Source organism: Numenius arquata, chromosome 6 (genome assembly GCF_964106895.1).
Source record: "Numenius arquata chromosome 6, bNumArq3.hap1.1, whole genome shotgun sequence".
NCBI lineage: Eukaryota > Metazoa > Chordata > Aves > Charadriiformes > Scolopacidae > Numenius > Numenius arquata.
Window position 1 is genome coordinate 47,654,332 of NC_133581.1, and position 23,042 is coordinate 47,677,373.

The 23,042-nt window shown below is 36.6% G+C and overlaps 1 protein-coding gene across 8 annotated transcripts in view; it reads right to left on the reverse strand.

The window, feature by feature from the left end:
* The window catches only part of GPHN (gephyrin), a 287,559-nt gene that overhangs the window by 145,316 nt on the left and 119,201 nt on the right, over positions 1-23,042 (reverse strand). For all 8 annotated transcript variants that reach the window (XM_074149777.1, XM_074149781.1, XM_074149778.1 and 5 more), the window contains exon 3: positions 18,329-18,386. In XM_074149777.1, coding sequence (XP_074005878.1) covers positions 18,329-18,386 — 58 coding nt within the window. The remainder of the gene's footprint in view (positions 1-18,328; positions 18,387-23,042) is intronic.

A 23,042-nucleotide genomic window follows, 5' to 3' on the forward strand; every position in this document is an offset into this window, starting at 1 on the left:
AGTTGCTGCAAATGGCACAAACAGAAGCTTAATAAAACAGCTGCTTCATAGAGGTGGTGTAACTCAATCTAGTCTCAAAATATTAACAAAACCATAAAGGTTAACTAGGACATGAACAAAGTTCAAAGCAATACACGAAAACAGCTGGAAAGGATGATTCTAAGCAGAATCACTTGTCATCTCTTGTTTTCGTAAAGACATCAAACTTCATTTGCTAAAATTTAAGAATCATAAAGGAACTATAAATCAGTACTATCAGAATAAGAAAAGTATAGAATGGTTTCTGCTAAAGGAAGAGCCATCTTTAGAAATGCTTGCAGCAATCATATTGAGTCTCTTGACTGCTGCAGAGAAAGTCTTGGTATATTCAGAAATGCTTTCCAGTACCACAATTTCCAACATGCTGGTTTTATATGCAACTCTTGGTTCTGTGACTGAGAGTTTTCAAACAAACACTACTAATTCCAGTGTAAGAAACACTTGCACTAAGCACGTCATCTATACTGGTACTCTTAACCTTAATCTTGAATGAATGATGGCTTAATTAATTAAGTGTTCTGGCAATGAATATATTTGTACCATATGCTTCAGTTGCGAAATCAAGATCTGTGCCAGAACCAAAAGCTGCAGCACTGAGGGAATAGTCGTTGACAAGCGATGCCCTTACAATGTCTGCTTCAAGAGGAATTAATGATTCATGAACTCTAACTGCTTAGCACAAGACAAATCAAATCTTAGTGTCCTTTTTACTAAAAGGTTTTTTTACAATTTAAGTTCTAAACCTCAAATGATTTCTAATGTGCTAATCTTAGCAGACATTTCTCACCATAAGTAATCCCTTTGAAATACGCATTTCAGAAAGTACTTTTCCAATTTATTTTGAAATTCCTTTCACTTACTTTAACTGAAATTTATATTAAACTTTTGGAACTATCTAGAATATGACATTATTTTAAACTTTACAATTAACATACAGATATGGCAATTGTTCATTATACTTTCATAAATGGGTATTTCATGCCTCTCTCCTCCTGTTTCCCTTGAAAAAGAACAGAGACAGAATATGTACACACTTTTTGGCGGAGAAGTTTTCCAAAAGGATAAGCAGGGACACCCAGTAATTATGGAAATGTTTAAGGAACACAGTTGTAGGTACAGCAGGTTCTAGTGAAAAAAGTGCATTTCCATTGTTACCGATGCACCCGAAACAGATAGATTCGGAGGTTATGCATATGAAATGTCTGCTGCTTCACAGGAACAGAACCCTCCTTGCTAAAGCATGAGTCATTTCTAGAGTTGTGAAACCATGGAAAGCCCTCTGGACTAGGAAGTACTTGTTTGTTATTTTAAAGATTTAAGAAGACACACATGGTAACCTTTACGAGAATCCCGAGTTATTTATATACTTTAAAAAAAATGTTGCATAAGAAATAATGAGTCTTTTTGACTGTGTACCACCTGCTTTATATACTATTATTGTAACATATGGTCTGTTACGTGAAAATGTTTATATAAGTAAATTTTGTTTTTTTAATTGCAAAACTTACCTTTCTGGACATGTTGAAATCACATTATAGTCATCTGCTCAATGCAATTTAGAATAAAGGCATCATCTCAATAAGTTATACCCTTTCAAAGAGTTGTATCATCTCCTATACATTCTGCTTTGAGGATTACGATACATGCAGTGTAGGTTATCCCTGGACTATTGCTCTCCCTTGTAGAGACAATTGCCACTTTAGTGCTGGAGAGTGATGAAGAGCCTATACAGGCAGCAGAGTAATTCAGCTAATATTTTCAGTAAGAGAGAGTAGGTGGAATTGGTGGATGAAGAAGACTATGCAATAAATTTTATCTGCAAGCAAGAACTGGGAAATGCCTGGGAAATTAAGGACCACACAATGTTCTATTTATATTGTTTCTAATATTGTAGTGATCCTGATCATGAGACCGTTGTACATCAAGGAGGTAGTGAGCCACATAACAGTTCCCCTGAAGCTCCAAGAGCAGGCTGTGCTGTGTTCCACATCCAGCATGGCCTTCAGGCCTGTGTCAAACCCCCCAGCCAAAGGATAAACTCCTCCACCTCATTGTAACGGGGGAGCCTGTAGGCAGCTCCCACTCAGTACTGATTATGCCACCAGCATGGCCTTGCCTTTAGTTAAAAGTGCAGCAAGAATCTCTCATGAGTGGAGATATCCATCCAGGGATTGATCCAATGCTCCACGAACACACGGTTCCCAGCATCTGAAGTGAGTAAGATCTGTTTGCTACTTATATTCCTCCTCTTATTCTGCCTTATTAAAGCAGATATTTTATTAAGCTATTTGTTGTCAGGCCTTTCTTACTGAGATCCAGAAAGAACCTGGCACTGTTCCATTCTCTCCCGCCCCAGTGCAGAACACACACACACACACAGAACTCCCTTTTAACTTCAACACTCATCACTACTGACTCTACGGAAGGAGAAGCGCTTGCTTTTTTCTTGCAATTACTGAGCAAGTCTTTCTGTCCTGCAAGAATTCTCTCCACAGCCCTGGTAATATCTGTGATATTTGGAGACATTAAAAAGAGATCAAAGATTTTTTTTTTCTTCTGCTAAGAGCTATAAATTTGTGGTTAAAGACCAGGTCTACCAGGAATCCAACAATCCTATAGCAGCATTATTTGAAAAGCTTTTTACATTTGTACCCATGAATTTAAGCACAGTATTTGACACTTTGTCCACTTCGCAGTTTTGGTTGTGGAGCTGTAACCATCCATACGGTTCAACTCTAAAAAATGAAGCCAATTTCCAAGCCACAATTGCTATTCCTTCCTAAATGTCACAGATCATTTAGTAGTCCATTAAGTCCCTTGCTGCTATTTCTGGTTTCACTTCTAACTCCAAAAGCAGAGATATTTTTAGTGGGAAACTCTTAAGCATTTTTTGTCTGTCACCCAAACTTCAAAATATCTCCAAGAAAACATTCTAAGAGCATTGGCTACAGCGAATATATTTCATTGGAATGAGCAGCATACAGCTCTCTACACAAAAAACAACTGCACAGATGAAAACATTTTTTGTCAGACAGCTCCTTTTCTGTCCTATTCTTTGATTTCAGGAAATGTGAGTTTCATGTATTTTTGAACCTTTAGAAAAAACTCTGATAACAATTATGATAAAACTGAGGCACAGAAAAGCAGAGTACCACTTCATTTAAATATACTCAATTGAAGGTCATAACTAGCAAGTTAACATCTGGCCATCCTCATTTACAGTACTGACAAGAGAATCCTATTTTGCTTAGGAAATAATTGCAGGTCAAGAGAATAAACAGACTTTACCCCTTTAGGCTCCTTTTATTATAATGATGTTTTTGTAGAGAGATACTCAAATTCTTACTGACCTACTTAGAGAAAAATTTCCATCAGTAATGACTGTTCTTTGGATATATTTCAGTGTCTTTTGTGGACTCTCTACTTTGGATGTTACCTTCAGTTCCCCGCAGATAATCTAAGATGGAGGAGGGAGGTAAATCAGATTGTCACAGGGAATTTGCTGTAAGAGAAACAGCAACAATCTCAAGAACCACTTTAAGTCAACCTTTCCTAGAAGGGACAGCAGAAAGATTGTTTATACCACAGTTTCCGTTGTAAATTCATTTTGTTATGTTTGGGTTTTTTTTATTGGCATTGGTAAGCTAGTATCCATGCTATTTGTAAAATAAACTCAATATTTGGACACTATTTGTTCATGAGCTTGATGCATTGCATCTTATTCCTGATTTTGAAAGGTGCAGTCAGAGAAAAACTTGTGCCCAATTTGTTAATTTTGAAGAATCAGGTAGGCACTGTTGATGATATAACAGATTCTTAATTAAGACCACAAAAAGGGATAAAAGCTGAAGATAGTTCATCACGTGTTCATTCCAAACGTACTTGAAATAGCTAATTATAAGGATAGTTAGAAAGAATATTTCCTTTGGTTTTCTTTCCCTATTATTTAGCCATCCTCAGAAGGCAATGTAAGTGCTCAAACATGTCCAGTATTGTTTTCATCGGTGGAAATCTAGTGGAGTGAATTTAAAAATCTTTTCAACAAAAGCTAGTCTGAATTTAGCTATTTATTCCACCACAGAGAAAATCCCCTATTTTTCCCTTTGATTTTAGTATGTATATTATGAGATTGCCACGGTTTTAGGTAGGTGAACTGAAATATAACTAGCTCACTTTTTGCTGTTGTCAAGGCTATGTCTCTGCTAAAATACTATTTGTCCAAATACAGGATTGTTTTTTTAAAGAGTTTAAGGTACTGAAATTGTACCAAAAAATATTGAAATACAAAATATACTGAACACACATGAAAATTATATTAAAATCCATATGTTACTTCATATAAAGTATTTAAAAATAAAAATACATTGTAAAAGTGCTTAGGTACCCAAATATGTGAGGTCTATCTCCATTGTTTTACTTAAAGTAAATTGGGAAATGTAGGGAACTGTGCCACTATGATAAAACTTCATGCCCATACATCAACTATTGGCTAAACAGAACGTGTGTATTAAGTACTTTCCATAGTTAGGTCTGCAGAAAAGGCTTAATCACAGAAAACCTCATAATTTCCCTTTCTGTGCACTTCTATTGCTTATTTCTTTTGCTGGGTCTCTCAGAAGTCAACTCAGCAAGGATATCGTGCATGTAAAAGCTTTAATTACACTTAGAGCATAATATTTCACTAACACCCATTTTTTCATTTTTGAAACACAACCATCCCTCTGGTTTTCTCACCTACAGAGGCATTAGGAGTTTTTGTATGTAAAGCAGTTCTTTACAGTTCCCTGATTTTAAACTTAGACATCTTTCCTAAAACCAGCCTGAGGATAGTTGTCTGTTGTCTTTTACAGCCTCAAGGTACTCTGTAAAACTAAAGTGTTAACTTCAGTGTCCCAAGTAACACTCAGCTTTAATTTTTTTTTTTAATTTTTTTTTTTTTTTTTTTTACACACTGCCTTTTTTATATAGCATTATTCCCTAGAAATTTTAATTAAAATATAGAACACATTCCCTGCTCCAAATACATAAAGAATGGTTGTTATCCGTTTTATCAAAGAAGGACAAGAATTTTAAAACATCTTAACGCTATGCTCTTATCTTCATAAGGTATCCTCAGATACCTAGCTTCATTTTCAAGAAATTTTCAAGGAAAGTACTTCTCCCTTATTTTAAGTTATGTTCAACTACCAAGACCACTTCACTAGTAAGAATGCAGAAGAGCCCTTTAAAAAGACAGGACTGAGCAGTATCAATTTCCATAGGGGATTAGTCTATTTGTTAATAGAGATATTTATGTCATTATGCTACTGAACCAACACAGTGAAACTGTTACAATATTTGTAATTTTAAAATACAAGGCTATTTTGATAGACCATAACAACAGTAACAATGTGGATGATAAACAATAAGAGAAAATAGAAATGTCAGTCTATGCAGAAAAGGCGAAAGTGAATATACGTGTCACCTTTGCAGTCTTAACATTCCACCTAATCTTGTCAGAATAATGAAGCAGCTGGAATTGAACGCAAATGTTTGTGACGGATCAATCCTAGAAATCCTTGTGTATTTTTTATAAGAGAATATTTTAAAAAGTAGAATTCTGCAACCACTGCACCTTTACTGAACTCTGATGATTCAGTGGCATTCTCTCCCTTATACATTTTTCTGAGGGCAATTAATCACATCATTTCTTAAATCCTACTGTAATCGTAAGGTACAGAAACAGTGTTACAGTACATAAAATCAAAATGCTAGCTACTTTATCATGGGGTTTTCCAGAAAAGAACATATCAAAACTACAGGGATAATGAAAAAGAGAAACATTAATCTTATATCAGTGTCTAACTTGAAAATAATTCATGCTAGGAGACACTTCCACGGGGAGCTCAAAGATATTCCAGAATAGCAAATACAGCGACTTCTTCAGCCCAGCAAATTACGTGTATTGTAATATCAAAACATTGTTTAATAAACTACTTAATCTTGCACTCAAATACATAGTACTACTGTTGTCCCATCAAACACATAATCAGTGTTGTCTCCACGCACCATGGCAAAAATAAATGGCTTTTGTCACAGCCATAGCTGAGATAATTTGTCCATATCAATCCCACTTCCTTAGGAATCTGATGCCTGCACCCAAGATGGACCCACTTCATTCAGGGGACACTTGCACCCTGCACTCATGTTTATCTTCTCCTCACCCTGTGGCATCACTCCTCAGCTCCTTTATGTAAAAGCCATGAAAAGAAATAGTTCCATAAACTACTGCTCACACAAAATAAACAACCAGATAAAATATGGTGGTTATCAATGCAAATTAACACACTAAGACTTTTTATCTTGGAAAAAAAATGAAGGAAGCTCTTGGGAAAGCTTTTTTCTCCTGTATGCTTGTGCTACAGGAGCAGACTTCAGCAGCAGAATTCCTTTCAGCCCGGTAAAATAGCTGCTGGGCTTTCTTACTTAAAACTGTTGCTATATAGTCCTTTTTAATGTGGAATAGGTCTCTCCCTGCAGTTTTTTTCTGGATCCTTTTAAGAATCTACTGTCAAGAGGATTTTCATTAAGATACTAATGTGTTCAAGTAACATTTCCGTGGTTTTTTGCAAGTTTTTAAACACCTCAGATGAAATTTTGAATGCTGGGTGATTTTCAGTAAACTATGACAGACACAGAAGTAAAATAACAACTTGACTCTAACCCAAACTTACGTAATCCGAAAGTGGGAGAATTCAAAATGCCTCTTAAGAATTCTGTTATCTGTGATTAGTACTGAGCAATCTAGAAACCAGCTGATCAGGGCTGTTTTTCATTACTAGTGTTGTGATGCTACCTGAACCAGTAAATCATTTCAATAGACTAGACCAGTGGTCTCCAAACTGGGGTGCATGCAAGGGTATGACTGACCTGATCTCCTCTATGACAAGGCGACCCACTTAGTGGATGAGGGAAAGGCCTCTGGATGTTGTTTACCTAACCTTTAGTAAAGTCTTTGACACTGTTTCTCACAGCATTCTCCTGGAGAAACCAGCTGCTCATGGCTTGGATGGGCGTACACGTTGCTGGGTAAAAATGGATGGCCAGGCCCAGAGCTGTGGTGAATGGAGTGAAATCCAGTTGGCAGTTAGTCACATGTGGTGTTCTCCAGAGCTCAGTACTAGGGCCTGTTCTCCATAACATATTTACCAATGATCTGGATGAGGGAATTGAATGCACCCTCAGTAAGTTTGCAGATGACATCAAGCTGGGTGGGAGTATTGATCTGCTTGAGGGTAGGAAGAATCTGCAGAGGGATCTGGACAGGCTGGATCGATGGGCTGAGGCCAAGGGTATGAGGTTCAACAAGGCCAAGTGCCGGGTCTTGCACTTGGGTCACAACAACCCCATGCAGCGATACAGCTTCAGAGAAGAGTGGCTGGAGAGCTGCCTGATGGAAAAGGACCTGGGGGTGTTGGTCGACTGTCGGCTGAATATGAGCCAGCAGTGTGCCCAGGTGGCCAAGGTGGCCAACAGCATCCTGGCCTGTATCAGGAATAGTGTGGCCAGCAGGACTAAGGAAGTGATTGTCCCCCTGTACTCGGCACTGGTGAGGCCCCACATTGAATACTGTGTTCAGTTTTCGGTCCCTCACTATCTACAAGAAAAACATTGAGGTGCTGGAGCACTTCCAATGAAAAGCAACAAAGCTGGTGAAGGGTCTGGAGCACAAGTCTTATGAGGAAAGGTTGAGGGAGCTGGGGTTGTTTAGCCTGGAGAAAAAGAGGTTGAGGGGAGCCCTTATTGCTCTCTACAACTACCTGAAAGGAATTATAGCAAGGTGGGGGTCGGCCTCCTCTCTCAAGTAACAAGCACTAAGATGAGAGAAAATGGCCTCAAGTTGCACCAGGGGAGGTTTAGGATGGATATTAGGAAAAATGTCTTCACTGAAAGGGTTGTCAAGCATTGGAACAGGCTGCCTGGAGAAGTGGTTGAATAACCATCTCAGGAGGTATTTGAAAGACATGTAGGTGTGGCACTCACAGACATAATTTAATGGTGGACGTGGCAGTGTTAAGTTTACAGTTGGAGTCGATGATCTTAAAGGCCTTTTTCAAATGAAATGATTCTATGAGTCTATGATCCACTGGGGTGCAGGGAGAAAATATCAGAATATCCATATACTGGGTGGTGCATGCTCAAATTTTTTTTACTGATGGGATGCACAACTAAAAAAAATTTGGAGACCACTGGTCTAGACCATCTGGCGTTTTATAATAATGTGCCATTATGGTTGGGCACTTTAGAAGTTCTTAGCTCAGACAACAGTGTTTGATTGGTAATGATGGTACTATATTATAAATTTCAAATTATTTGTAACCTTGATATATTGTGGTATGAGAATATATGTGCTAGAGGTCGGGTACACATCTACCATAGCCTGTTCATTCAAAACAGCAGTGCACTTTTGACAGTGCTCTGATTATCAGACTTTGGTTCATATCACAAAAGTAGTTAATCTTTAAGCATATGAACTGGAATCCTTTCAGGTAAAACTTATTTGGAAGATGGACTCCAGCAGCACATGTAATCCATTCCAGCTGTTAACAAGCACACAGTTCACAGAATCATACTAGAAGTAGTTTGAAATAAAACGTACCAAAGAACATACGATGTGGATGCTGAATCTCCAGCACCAAATGCATTACTTCATAGTTAGATGCACTCCACTGGTTTGCATGACTTGGTAACATAGACGTGGTTCGAGATAAACGTTCAGTTCTTGGCACTGGAGATGCAGTGGCTAAGGAAGGCATTTTTAACTTGGTCTCCACATGCTTTGCTCTGATTTTGTTTAGCTAGAAGATATCAATTTGTGGAAGACTTTAGGACATCAGTTAAGCCAACAGTCCAGCTCTATGCACTGTTAGAGATGAGATGAGCCACTTACCCAACATAGTCAATAAAACATAGAATTCACTTAAAACTTTCTGTTTCACATTCCATTTACTGTGCTCAGATACAGCTCATCAGTATGAAATTTCATCTAGATGTATCTTGTGCATCAGATAAAAAAAAGCATCTGAGCAAACAAAATGCCTCTAGCCACATGGTTCAACATGTCTGTTAATACTGTTTTACAACATTCCTTTATGATATTTCCTTGAAAGAACGTTTTCACTGGTTTTCTGTTAAAGCCATTTCACGTTTCCTATTCCGTTTTAGACAATAGACCTTACACATGATAGGGTAACTAACAGGATTAGGGCACCACATAAAATTTTAATTATCTTAGAAGTTTAATTAGGTGCAAGTGCTAAGCATTGCTCTATTAATACAGTTTACAAGCTTGCATACCGCAGGAAGGCATGTGTAGTTTTGCTGTCTTCCTACTGTGTTTTTGCAATCAAGCCATTAAAATGCAACATAAAAAAGCAACTAGATAGAAAACATACTATGAAAGCAAAATAAGCTACACTGTTTTAGCAGAATTATCTGCAGTCTACTACTTACAAATCTTTTTCAGAAAATACTATGTATTGAACCGGTTTCCGATGAAGAGATGACTGCTGTGTTATAACCAGATGCGGTTTCAGCTTCAGCAGTTTTAAGTGAATGCTTTCTGTTACTAGGATCTCCCTTTTTTTTTTTTTTCCTTGGGTTTTTTTTTTTTTTTTTTTCCCCCCTTACAATCAGTAATTATCAACCAATAGAAGACATATAGTCAAAGCTTCAGCACCTGCTTTCAGGCAGTCTTACAATTTGCATAAATTAAGCATGAGAGTCAATTTTAAAAGTGCAGTAGAAATAAGGAAGAACATTGCTGAAATGCAACCAAATGTGCTACCTGTGGATGTTTCTGTCTCAATCCCTTTATCTCTTCCTCCTATGGAAGTGCTTGACTCTTTTTCAGCCCTACTATGTCATTTTAGTGATTAGAGGATCAGCCCTTCACACGCTGTTGTATATGGTGGGGCACCAGAGGCTCATACATAACAGAAAAGGTCTTGGATTCTGGTCTTGGTTCCTTTCCTAATAATGCCTCATGGTCTTCAGCTCCCCGTCCGCGGCTTCAGTTGCTTCTGAACACTTCTCAGACCTCATTCTTCAATCACAATAGTCAGATTAGAGGCCCCTGTTTTATATACAAATTTAGGATTTTCTCACACCTCCCATACACATTACTTAACATTTACCTCCATTGAATTTCATCAGATCACTTGTCACCCAATTGCTCAGTACTTCAATGTCCTTATTTGCCATTATACTTCGTTTCTCTACAAATAATAATTTTCACAATTCACTATGACGCTACCTGTAAATAGCTGTAGAATCTGAAGGTTTTTTAAAAAAAACGCAACTGATCTCCTTTTTTCCCGGTATATACAGTAACAGTATTCATGTATTTTGACAATCATAAAAAGAAAGAACTTTCAGAAATCTATTTACCACAAGAAAAGATCATACTGTAGATCTCCCTCAAACTCAGTTAAGCCCCTAACTAATTATGACATTATCAGTTATGATAGGACAACATTAAGTTTCCTTCACAAATCTCAAAAAAGAGTCACTAGAATATATTCTTATAGGATAAATATAACCAAACAAAAACTTAGTGTAACAGGTCACATAGAAAATAATTAGGGCTTTTACATAAACTCAATTTACTTATCTACTTGTCAAAAGCTATTTGCTGCTTAATGAAGCTGAGCTATGTTTTCTCCTCTCATTCAGGCTAAGTGAGATTCCATTTAAGAACTGACTTTTCCAGTGAGAATGGAAGCCACTGAAAACATTGCCCAGAACACCAGGTCAGATGAAAAGCACAGGAACTGTGTTAGAGCAAGTAAGAAAATGCCCCGAGACCTAACTAGGCTTCAGGTGATAACTGCTACTGAGATATGTATTTAGCAAAAATGGAAAGTGAAAGAAAGCAAGAGAAAATTTGTTACTATAGCCACAGAGAGAAGGAGAGATTTTTTTTTATGCTGGAAAACAAGAGATCTGAAATCTCTTGTTGTTTGTTTCTAATGTATTTAGTGAAGAAAGATTTAATAGACAAACAAGACTGTGGTAATGAAAAATCTGATACACATTAATCTCTCCTCCTAAGGGCAAGAGCACCAAGAATGCTTAAATACTGGATAACCAGAAAGGCTTGAATGATCAACAATATAGTGGTTTGTTTTGTAAATTAACTTCCAGCTATTTTTCTCTTTTCATCCTACAGAGTATTCTGTCTCTGCAGGAGAACTACAGAACTATTTTGTTTGCTTTGGAAAGTAAATAATAATATTACTAAAATGATTTTATGTCATTGAAGTGGGATTTCAACTTAAATGGATGCATTATCTTCCTGCCCTTCCCTTCCCCATGCTGCAGTATTTCATGATCTGCAAAACACAGGCTAAACTTGTTTTGGATGTTCATAAGACCAAATTTACCAATAAAATATAAAATTCATTAGTTTAAATCCTTCTCACATTAGAACAGGAATTACTAACAATGTTTCAGTGTCTTCTATATTCAAGACAGCTTGTAAGAGGAAGGTAGCTTGGTGAGGTGGTCTCCTCTTTCATTTCTGGAGCCATGCAGTCTTGGAGGCCACAGAGCCTATGAAATGTAAGATGGACGACAGCAGGAAAACAAGAAGGGATAATTCCTATTTTCATGTGGAAAGTTAGCGAGTATACCTTTTCATCCAGAGCATCTAGACATTTGATGTCCTTGCCAGGAAAGCAGAAGAGTCCTTGCAATACACTCAGAGGTCCTAATAGTAATCAGAGTTTGATCACTAACAGATGTAAAGAAATTTGGGCCACCCCCAGATACTTGCCAGCATCTCTTCCAAATGAAAAAAAAAGTCAGTCGACCTTTTCAGTGCCAGATGTCAAAAAGAGTGGACACCCAGCTTCCTACACCCCCGTTGCTTGGTTTACATCATGCGCATCTCTCAAAACAGCATAGAAGCAGCAAAGCAGAGAGGAAAAATGGAGTATACCTGTAATACCAGTAATGGCAGCAACTGCCTGGGCCCAAAAGAAATACCATCAATTGCCAGGGAACATCCACAAAGGCAGGACTGAATCCTGTTGTTCAATGATCAGGGAACAGCAATACAGACACTTTGGCCATCTCTCATTCTACATTCTTTTCGAAGAGATATTTTTTTTGGTTGAGAGGTCTGTGATTGCAGTGAGTATCCATCATCCACAGAAGATGAGAGAAACAGATGAAAAGGCCCCTTCAGTGAGTACTCCCTAAGGAGTTTCTATACAAAAAATTGAGACAGCGACAGCAATAGCTATAGCATGGAGAACACTCATGTCCTTCAAGCAAAATGAGTCTCAAAAACCAGAGAAGAAACAATCCAAGAGTCAAAACCAAAATCCTCAACAACTACTGGCTTCATGGGTGCAGAAAAAAATTTCGCACAACAGAAAAGGCATTCCTATGAAACAGTCCTATTTCACTGGTGTGAGTGTGCCTGGACAGTGGTTCAGGCTTGCAAACCCCAGATTCTAAGCCAGAACTCAGTGTAATACAGACTGTGCTTTCCAGAAAAAGGAGAAAAATCAGTTTTAGAAGAAGTAAAACTAACTTAAAACAACAAAAGACTAATGAGAAGAAAAACTGACATAACGCAACAGGTAATGAAATCACAGTCAACTAGACACAATGTAATATAATATGATACAACATAATGTAAATAATCAGCTGTTGACAAGAACTAAAAGAACAGAGCACAAATACCTCTAATCTGAGGTAGAAGGAAAACACTGGTAGAAAAACTGAGAAACAGAATTGTCCCTCCTACAAGGTTAATAAAGCTTCTTGGTGCTTTGTGTTTCTCAGTAATAGGATTGGTGGGACTGCATACTTTAAACAGCTTGAGCCACTTCAAAAAACTCTTATTCTGAAAGGTCACTGCAGGGAAACCTATTTTTCATTTGTGCTGGATCCAAACAGACACACAGAGCGATAACCTCAGCGTTATCACCAAATTGTGATGCCTCCCATCGCAAACCTTGGGGAAACTTTTTGTGGAGACCCTCGGCAAATGCTGATACACTTAGCAGATGAACATGAGTACAATGATGAAATAAACCAGATCCAGGACTTACTGTGCAAAACTGTGATGACAGCACATCTCTTTATGTAATGCATTGTTCATTCTATAGAAGATGTAGGAAATATTTAAATGCTCTACTGCCCACTATTGAGATACAAAGCCAGTTTTGTGAAGTCTGAATACTTTGAATCACAGTTCTGTTCTTATGCACTATCCACCACAGTATTAATGACCACCCTTCTATCATTCGTGGGTTTTTGACACAGGACTAAAACCGGCACTTGCTGAGAAATGGCTACTTATTTTTTTCCACACATTGATAAACATGAAAATGCTTTGAAGGATCAAGGTCAGTGTCTCTTGGCTGCACACAGAGGTAGCATGAGTTATCTCTGCTGGCATAAAGAACAGATTCTGGCATACAGTATTAGGTAGGTGTATGACACCACAAGGTTTACAAACCAGATGATCTCTGAGAAAGTCTCAGAATAGACTGATGTATATTTTTGATGACAGAGAGTCCGGCTTTGCTCTGAAATGAAGCTCACTGATACTGAAATCAGCTACTTTGTTCATAAGATGTTCCTAAATACGATTGTACGGAAAAGTTAAAATCTCATGAATTCCTAAGTCACACAGAGCAACTGACCTCTAAGAAGACACAATTTTCCCCATTTTTCTTCTGGATGCTACCCCCTCTCTCACATTTTTTTATAATTTTCTACTCTTGGATCTTTATCACTGGAGTTTGTTGCCTCACAGACTGAAGACAGTCTGACAGGAATGTGTTTCACCTATTCATGAAAAGGATTTTCATATATTAAACTATTAAGTGAACATATACTTCTAAAGAAAAAAAAAAAAAGAGAGCTATCCTGTCATTATTCAGGGGAAAAGGTCTGTAATCTTAAAGGCAGCCCTTAGTACTTTATGCATATGTGCTTTCATTTAAAGAATATCTGTAGAAGAATTAGGCGTATTCTTCGAGGAGCATAAAATATGTTTCTGTGTGAAAGGGTGGATAATAGAACTAAAAAAATTCCGTGTCTTCCTCCATCTAAATCTACATTAGTGCTTTACATCTTAATTTAGAAATTTACAGCCAGTACTAAGAAAAATTTCTAGCAAGATTTCTTAAAATTAACTACCAGAGGAGGTAACCATTTAACCTTGTTCTCTACACTGGAATATCTGTCTCATACCACAAGTATTACAGGAATGAAATACAATGGCAATGTCTTTCTTGTGGATATTACTTTTATGAATTGAACACCTGCTGCGAAATTCATTTCTGGTCTTGAGATGATGACATATGCCTACATGAAAAGCACATGGGTAAGAACAATTAAATTCTTTTTTGCTGTTGACTTGCAAATCCTAGCAAATCAAGTATTTTTTTTCAAATCTGTTAATGAGTGGTCTTCTTATTCACAGTCTTCCTCTAGAATAACAATCCGTCACAACATCATGTATTTCTTTTGTAATGACAGAATGCTGCAATGAAAGAGAGCATCTCATAGTATTATAAGCCATAAGATGCTACTGTTGTCATATAAAACTACCTACAGGCGCATCACACAAACTTTCCCTCATCGGTAATAGTCAAAAATTGCTCTTTACTCTTGAGGCAAACTGCATATTGTAAACGAAATTGTATTTTGTCACGAATGTCATTAACTAGACATAAAGAAATGTTAAGTTCACTGCTATTCTTTTCCTCTCAAATGCAATTGCTTTAATTTCCAACCAGAAGATGTTCTTCAAAACCAGCGTTGCCTGATACGCTCACCAGTTGCTATGCACAAGGAATTATTTGGCTTGAAAGACCTCACCTTTTGGCATAACATACTACAGCAGTGGACAAGGAGCAAAGCCGAAATATGCCAATGTGTTTTTTGCAAGTTTGAAAAGCTACTTGCTTACAGGATGAATAATTCTGATGTGAAAAGACCAGAGAAAGTCAAAACAGTGATACTTTCTCAGAAGTATGGTGTAACTCCTATATTTACTGTCTTCAACAGTTCCCGCAGAACTTTAAAACCAGCAGGTACTGAAAATGAAGTGCCATTGCTTTAAACGGTGTAAAGAAATGACAGGAATGCAGATGGCAGTACATCCATTTATGCATTCACTCACATTTTCCTCCTCTGAAAGCTTCTTTTATTGAAACATTGGTCCTGAAAATCCTGTGACAGAATACATTTTTACCTTCTAGAAAAGTTTTCAGGGGAGAAACCCGTGATGGTATCTTCACATAGTTACTTGTTGAGTGCTCTCACTTTGGGAACCTAAACACTTATGACAAAAGTCTAGGGAAGGTAAGTTGCAACCATTTCAGACTGATGCAGATGCTGAGGAACTGTAATGGTGATTGGTTCCACACAATTATTCCTAAACTTGGTACAGTGCATGAGGGTAGTTAGGGCACATGCTCTCACTTCTGCCATAAATACTTCTAATCATATGCCTATAAGCACGTCAGACACTACTTAATTTTGGTAATCGGGATACGCTGCTTCAATTATACCCACCAATGACCATACACAATCATTCAAAGAAAGTCACACATATGTACAGGCAATATTCTAGATACATAAACCATGATCTCACAGTATAGATATACATATTGTAAAATCACACTCACATGCAAGGGTAAATATATTCCAAATAGTCCAGAATGGAAACATTATAGACACATGTTAAAATTTGCCAAGTATTGCAATATGGACAAATAAATTATCATATATATATATTATACGGGTTATTTTTGAAATTCCTAATGCATTTAGAAACATGCATTTCATTAATCTTCTAAAGATACTTTTTCATCAGCAGGTATATTACAGCTTACAGAGTTTTTCCTCTTCCATAAAATAAGAGATAGTCTCTGCTTACAATGGTGTTCTACCTAAGATGTAATTACATGAATTAGCAAAATCAATACATCTGTTTTCCTCATTAATTATTTTGAGCTGTAATAGAGGTTCATCTACCACCTTTTCCAGAATATATGGAATCACTGTCAAAGAGACTTCTTATTTATTTGTCATAGTAATTATTGTTCTCTCTGTGATAAAGTACCCTCCTTTGCTATTGAAACAAGCAGTTTACTTTGTAAGGCCTATCAGAAAACATGAATATTCCAACTCCCGTGAATGTAATTCAGCAACCTGTCAAGTTAAATCATATATCAAAACCAGAGCTATTCTTCTTGCATATTTCATTAAATTAAACCCCTTAATATTTCATGTTTAAGTAGGGGAGGGATAGTTGTGAGGCAAAATAACTCTGAACTACTGTGCATGGAAGAAGATTCTGTCCTGTCTAGAAGTTACATTCCAATATTCTCATTTGCTTTCTCTTATTTCCTCCTCTCTCCTTTTTCTACTCAAATCCGCTTGGAGAACCTTTCAGAAGTTAAGACTCCCCCTATATTTACTGCAAGGATATTCAGTCTCCCTGTTTGCCAGCTGCTATTCAAAATACATATATACAGAAGAGTAATTTTCCATATATGATATAGATTTGTCCATTATACTCACTGCTAGTGTGCCTTAGCATCTTCCAGTAGTGCCTTATTTCATATGACTAACACCTATTATATTACAGCTTGACAAGTTCAATCACTTATGTGTGAGAGGTCAGCTGACTTCAGTCAAAACGTAAAAAAACCCATTACCTCAACAAGACAAGACAGCTACCAAAAACAAATAAAGGAAGTGATTTTTTCCACTTTAAATGGCTCAGACTCAGAACAATACAATCCTACTTACATGCTGGCACAACTGAGATCAATAAGTAACCCAGCCTTTGCTGTTTCCTCACATCTCAAGCATTTAAACACCAGCTGAGTGAGAAAGAGCCGAAAAATCAGAACAGGCCTCCTTCACAGGTGGGGGAAAAATCCATTCCTGTGACTACTGATCTTGGCTAATGCAGTAAGTTCCCAAGATTAAAATTATTTCATATTTCCTAGCATTCCATTTTAATTTGTTCACTGAACTCAGTTTGCACAACAAAGCCAGAAATACCAGCTTCTTTTTCTCCATCTTCAACATTAGCAAAATGTCAGTGGGTTTTGACTTCTTATATTAAAGAAGAAATATTATGGTTTAGTGTTTTAGTCATTTTTGGTTATATAGTTTTGGTGCAGTTCTCTGAACATCATGTAAATATTACATAACACTAATAAGTTTTGAAAACCTTCTTTGTTTCTAATATCAAAGTCTAAACATTGGATCTACCCTAATAAACCATGCTCTGCTTGATAATTCAGGACAGAGGACTCCATGAATCTCAGAGGAGAGAAAAAAAAGACTCGGCTAAAGTGAATTTTGTTATAGAGCACACTGCATTAGAGGCAGACTTCAGTGTTGATTGTTGTCACTCCCATAATCAAAGAGCTTTTAAGGACTTTGAGTATCAATGACTTCATACTACCCTCTTCTGAAGAGCGATAATACTGAAAAAAATGGATGTGCTTTTGATCTCAAAAGCAAAAGGACACTACATTTATATTTATTTTTTGTTATGAAAATATAACTCAATGTTCACAGCAGTCCTGCATCTGTCCTCAGGTAACAAAACAGAAATATGTTGAATTACACAAGCTTTTGGCATAAAACAAACCCAACTGAAGTCAACTTAAGCTGAAGATAAACTGTACTTGTAAAAATAACAAAAATTCTATTTTAGATGCTTAAATTTGGATCTAATAATTTTACTTTAGACACTTTCACCCCCCCGATAGATTAGAATTGAGTAGACAATAAAATGTTCCAGCAGCTTCAATACATTCATCATTTAATAAATCAGAAAGAAAGTATTCTTAACAGTTTTTTACTACTGAATAATTTTAAGATTTCAACAGAGTTTTTAATATTTTGTACGTTTAAAGAAATACCAAGATGAATACCTACAGAAAATATATTTTATCAATCAAAAGAGGAACTTAAAATGCCTGGAAAGGATAAGGGTTGAATTTTAGTTTCAATTCAATTGAAATCAATTCTTCAATTTTTAGTTTAAGATATATTTCCAGATAGGTAATCAATTTATATAATCAACACCAATAATAATTCTTTTTTTCTGTATTCAGAATTTACTGAACAGGACAGTAAAGAAAGCCTATATACTTTTTGTGCACTTCAAAGCAAGAAAGAACACAGCTTTTTAATTTAATATTTCTGTAATTCTCCAAGCAAAGAAACTCAGTGTTGAAAGGCAGTAATACTGTACCTTGATTTCTTCTATTTCGTCTGGCACTATCTTGTATGCAGATATAGTCCCACCCAACCTGAAATCAGGAGAAGAAAAATATTCTCTGAAATCAGAAGAAAAATATTCTCAAAAGCACAGCATGTTAACGGTGTCATGACTTGTTCCCAAACACAAATATCCCTCCTATCAATTTAGAGGTAAAAAATCATCAAGCCCCAAAACAAGAGCAAAACCACCCCTTTCCTTTCTTTATCCAAAGAAAACTCTTCATGTGATTAACATAAACATTGGAAACAAGGTGTCCTTCATCACCCTGAAAGATGAAAATCAGGTCAACTAAGCAGTTGCCATCACCAGGATGTTATTCTTTACATTAATGGCCATCAGTCATCATATTCTATGATTTCTTGTTTGTAGTCTAAGCCATATGGGTGAGTTTAAATATTTGAAGCTTGGTGTGCTTTGTCCTCAGTATTTCACTAAGCTGCTATACGGTCTTAAATGTAACCAAATGCAATTCTAGAAATTGAAGTTTTTTAATTAGATGTGCACGTACAGACCTCACAAACCACAGAGACTCTATGGCTTCCATGTTTGAAAAGTCTCTGGAGTTCATGATTGGTAATAAAAAGTGGGTGATGTGCAATAGTCGGCACTGATATAGAAAAATAGGGAGTTTTGTTCCACATTGAACTTACTGAATTTACTTGTCTATATCTTGCAAAAGTTATGGTAAAGAATAGTTTACATACTGAAGATGCATGAAAAGCTTGTAGTATAAACGGTGGTAAATATTACATTTTCCCCAGACACATACAGACATAGCTTCTTTTATTTCATGAAGCAGTATCATTGATAGTGACAATTCAGACCTAAAAATATAACTGCACTAATGACCTCCCTGCTAGCTCTGCACAGCAACACTAGTCATTTTCAGGGTCCTACAGAAATGGAAATCACATGAGAAACTATTTATTGTAAAGCAGTAGACAGCTATCAAATGTGTATTTGTATTATCTCCCTACTATTGGAAGTTTCCCTTCCAATTGTCAGCATTTCTATACAAACGTATTCCCTTATATTCAATCTTGACATTACTACTCATATTTTTTATTCAACCTAAAAAGAGGAAAAGAGAGTAACACAGAAAATACATTAAGATTTTCCCCATAAGTCCTGTCTTTCCACATCTCTACAAGTCAGTCACTCTCAGAAATGAATGGTTTGAAGACTTTAGACAGAAAATGAAGTCTGCATGGAAAAGTCAAATCTGAAGTCCATCGCTGCTCCAAGTAACATCAACTATGATTTCCGAGGTAGAGCCAGGGTCCAGACATTACAGCCTTCAAATTCTCCATGAACAATTAGAGTGTAGCAATTCCTCTCTTATTTCCTCTGCAACTTCCATTGCTGCTAATCATCAAGGGAGTTGAAAGTTGGAGAGAACTGAAACATTTATTTTGCCTCTGCAAGTGCAAACATGAGCTTTTACTCTTCACTATATCTGACCTTTGTTCAAATGGTGTTTCCAGGGTGTTTCCAGCTATAAGAAATCAGTTTTAACATCATGATGAAGGTTTGCCTCATTACATCAGATGGCTCAGATCAGTGTGTGTTGTCATTGCACATGACCAGTCCTATTGCTACTGGATGTAGTCCGTAGGAAAATAGTCTTGATTCAGTTCTTCCAGATCCATTCCTGTCCGCACTCTGGAGTACCCAAAAAATAATGTCATCGACTTTCTAACCCCTGGCAGAAGGGAAGGACAGAGCCTCTGCTGCCAGCACTCCACCAGCAGGGAATTCCACATGGCAGTTTTCTTTATTGGCCACCTTTGGCACAACTATTAAGCATTTTCTTGGAATAAATCAGAAAAAACTTTTATAAATCAAAGTAATTGACTCAGTAAACTCAGCTGGCTTGCTTAAACCATTAATTAGCATCATTTTCTGCAAATACTTTTGCAAAGTTGTGTGTCAAGAGTTTAACATATTCTCAGTCTGCCAAGTTGCAGTCCAAATGGTAGCACATCTTAAGTTACGCATTCCTGAAATGGACATTTTCCTTTACAAATACACATATGCAATGTCATTGAAAGTGTCAGTTATCACAGCTCTGCATTTTTGGAAGAGAAAGATACATTAGAAGTTATGTTACTGTTTAAATAAACAATCTCTCACTTATAGCTCCAGCTCACCATAACTATCTTACATTTTCAATTCTAAGGTGACATCTTTAGCTTGAAATACGTCAATATTTAAATACTACTATATTTATATATATATATATACACAATAATACTACTACACATTTCAGAAGATTAGATTTCACTCCATCTTACAACTCCTGGAAGAGAGATCCACAACAGTAGATTGCCAGTTGAATCTGGTACAACAGAGGACAGTAAGAAAGACATTTGACTTTGTGTATAAAGTTTGGTTGTGAGTTTTACAGAAGTTTAAAAGCATCACATGCACTGGGAGGATCCAGTTAACACAGCCTGAACTCTTCTACTCGTCCCAAGTATGATATATGTGAGGAACAGAGTTCTTGTTTTTACTATATAATAATATATCTGTGAGAAAAAAGGATTTAAGCTGCCTATTTGAAAGCCTGTGAGTAGTTAACAATAACACATAGATAAAATGTAAAAACAGTCTGTCTGCTTTTTTTCTGGCAAAGTGTCTTGATTAGTGTCAATTTCATGCACAAAACATTATGCCATACAATTCACTTGCCAAATGAACTTAAGAGACAGAACCAGTTGTGAAACACACTGCATACTCTCCTCTCAAAAATCATAAATCCCAGTTCATTCCTACGTCATGGTAAACGCTCTGAAAAGAAATCTGAAAGCACTTAGTTGGGTGTTACCAAATCGCTGTTACAAATCTCCCACAGTCAGGTAAGTCCACAGGGTTACACAATGACACACACAAAGTTACTGAGAAAAACAAAAAACAGTGTGATGAAAGAACAGTAAAATCAGGGCAAACTGAAAATCAATGCATTAATCGGTATGTCCAAGTCAAGGAAAATTTTATATATTGAATATTTCTCTGACCAACATTTAAGTGTCACTATGAACTGTGACCAGTCCGGATTTGATCACTGGCACCAGAAAGAACAGAGACCAGACAATTACACACTGGTGACTTCAGTACAGGATGATACACAGTCTGTGACAGAGGCCTTGCACACGGCATAGGCTTCTTCATTTTCCTGGGAGCAAGCTCTCTCTGCAGGTTGATTTTGTTGGAACATTTGACAGTAACTTTTTTGATCAGCATTTTAAGAACCAAATACATTCCAATCAGTGAAGCAAAGGATTGGTGGGCTTTGCATGCTAGAATATAATGCAGCAAAGAACATGTTAGAAGGGCCAGAATTAAGTGAGGGACTCAATTTTTGTGCAAATTCACTCTTTATCTTTCACACATTTTAGTTTTTATTATAGATTTTATTATATTTTTCTGCAGTTGAACAACACAACAACCAGCATCATACAATACAAAGGGCATTTTCTCTCAGAACAAAATACACAACCAACCAAAAGCAAAGCTAAAGGTACAGACAGCTACTTCCAACAAGCTGAAAAGACGATTGGAAACACCATCTAGAGAGACCTACTGCGCAAAGTCTTCCTCTTCCAAACGGCAGTATTTTCACACTATATTATTTAATAGTGAAATTATTTTAAACACTAGTTAACTTTAATTTTTCACATGTATATATGTAACTGATCATTTCTGAAAGGTCTCACAATTTATATCCAAATTTCAATAGACATCAGTCTCATCAGGTCTGTATCACACCAGGCATGTAATACAGACAACCCAGGTCTCTAATCCTTTTGCAGAAGTGAAATTATTCCTAGATTTAGTAATTACAGCTAACACAATAAAAATTAAGAACCACACTTTATATTAGGCTAAACTGATAAAGGTCTTTGAGGAGCGAATCAGAAAAGATACTACAGAAATTCCATAAAAATAATTATGAAATAATAAAGCTCATAGGACTATTTGCACAAGAGTTTTTGAAAGAATAGAAACTTTGTTTCTTTTTTAGGGAAGCTATTTTAGGAAAAAAGTGCATCTCAGGTTGACATATAATGCATAGACTGGGTTCGCAGGAAATTCACAAAAGGATTCAGGAGAATGTTGAAAGCAAGGTTTCTATAGCAACCTAAGAAATTAGCAAAATACAGGAAATAAACTGAAGTGAAGCCAATACAGTTGTATTGGAACAGATGGGAGCTTTACTATTTCACAAATTAAACCAGAATATCACTGAAGAGGGAAAACCTGAATTTCATCCAAGTTAAGGGAAAGTTAAAAAGCAGGAGGAACTGTGCTCAAATGGAGGCAAGAAACAATGAACCACAACCCAAATGGGAAGAGAATTTGAGAAGACAAACTTAAAGAAAACTAAATTGCGACTCTTAATGATAAACTATCCATTACTTTAATAAGTTAGCCTTTTATGACCTGTTTGCTGTATGTTTCAATACTCTATTTAAAACAGCAACTGAATTTCTCATTTAAAAAACATTTATTCTCGATATAAGGTTAAAATTATCACCATGTTATTTTCCATATAGTTGCAAGTTGGATTTCTGAATGGTTTTCCTGTGACCCTGTACATATGCATGTGCCGATGGGCTCGCTGGATTGTTACTGCACAGTCACATCATGAGCAAGACACTTGTGCTCTTGGAGTGAATCAATA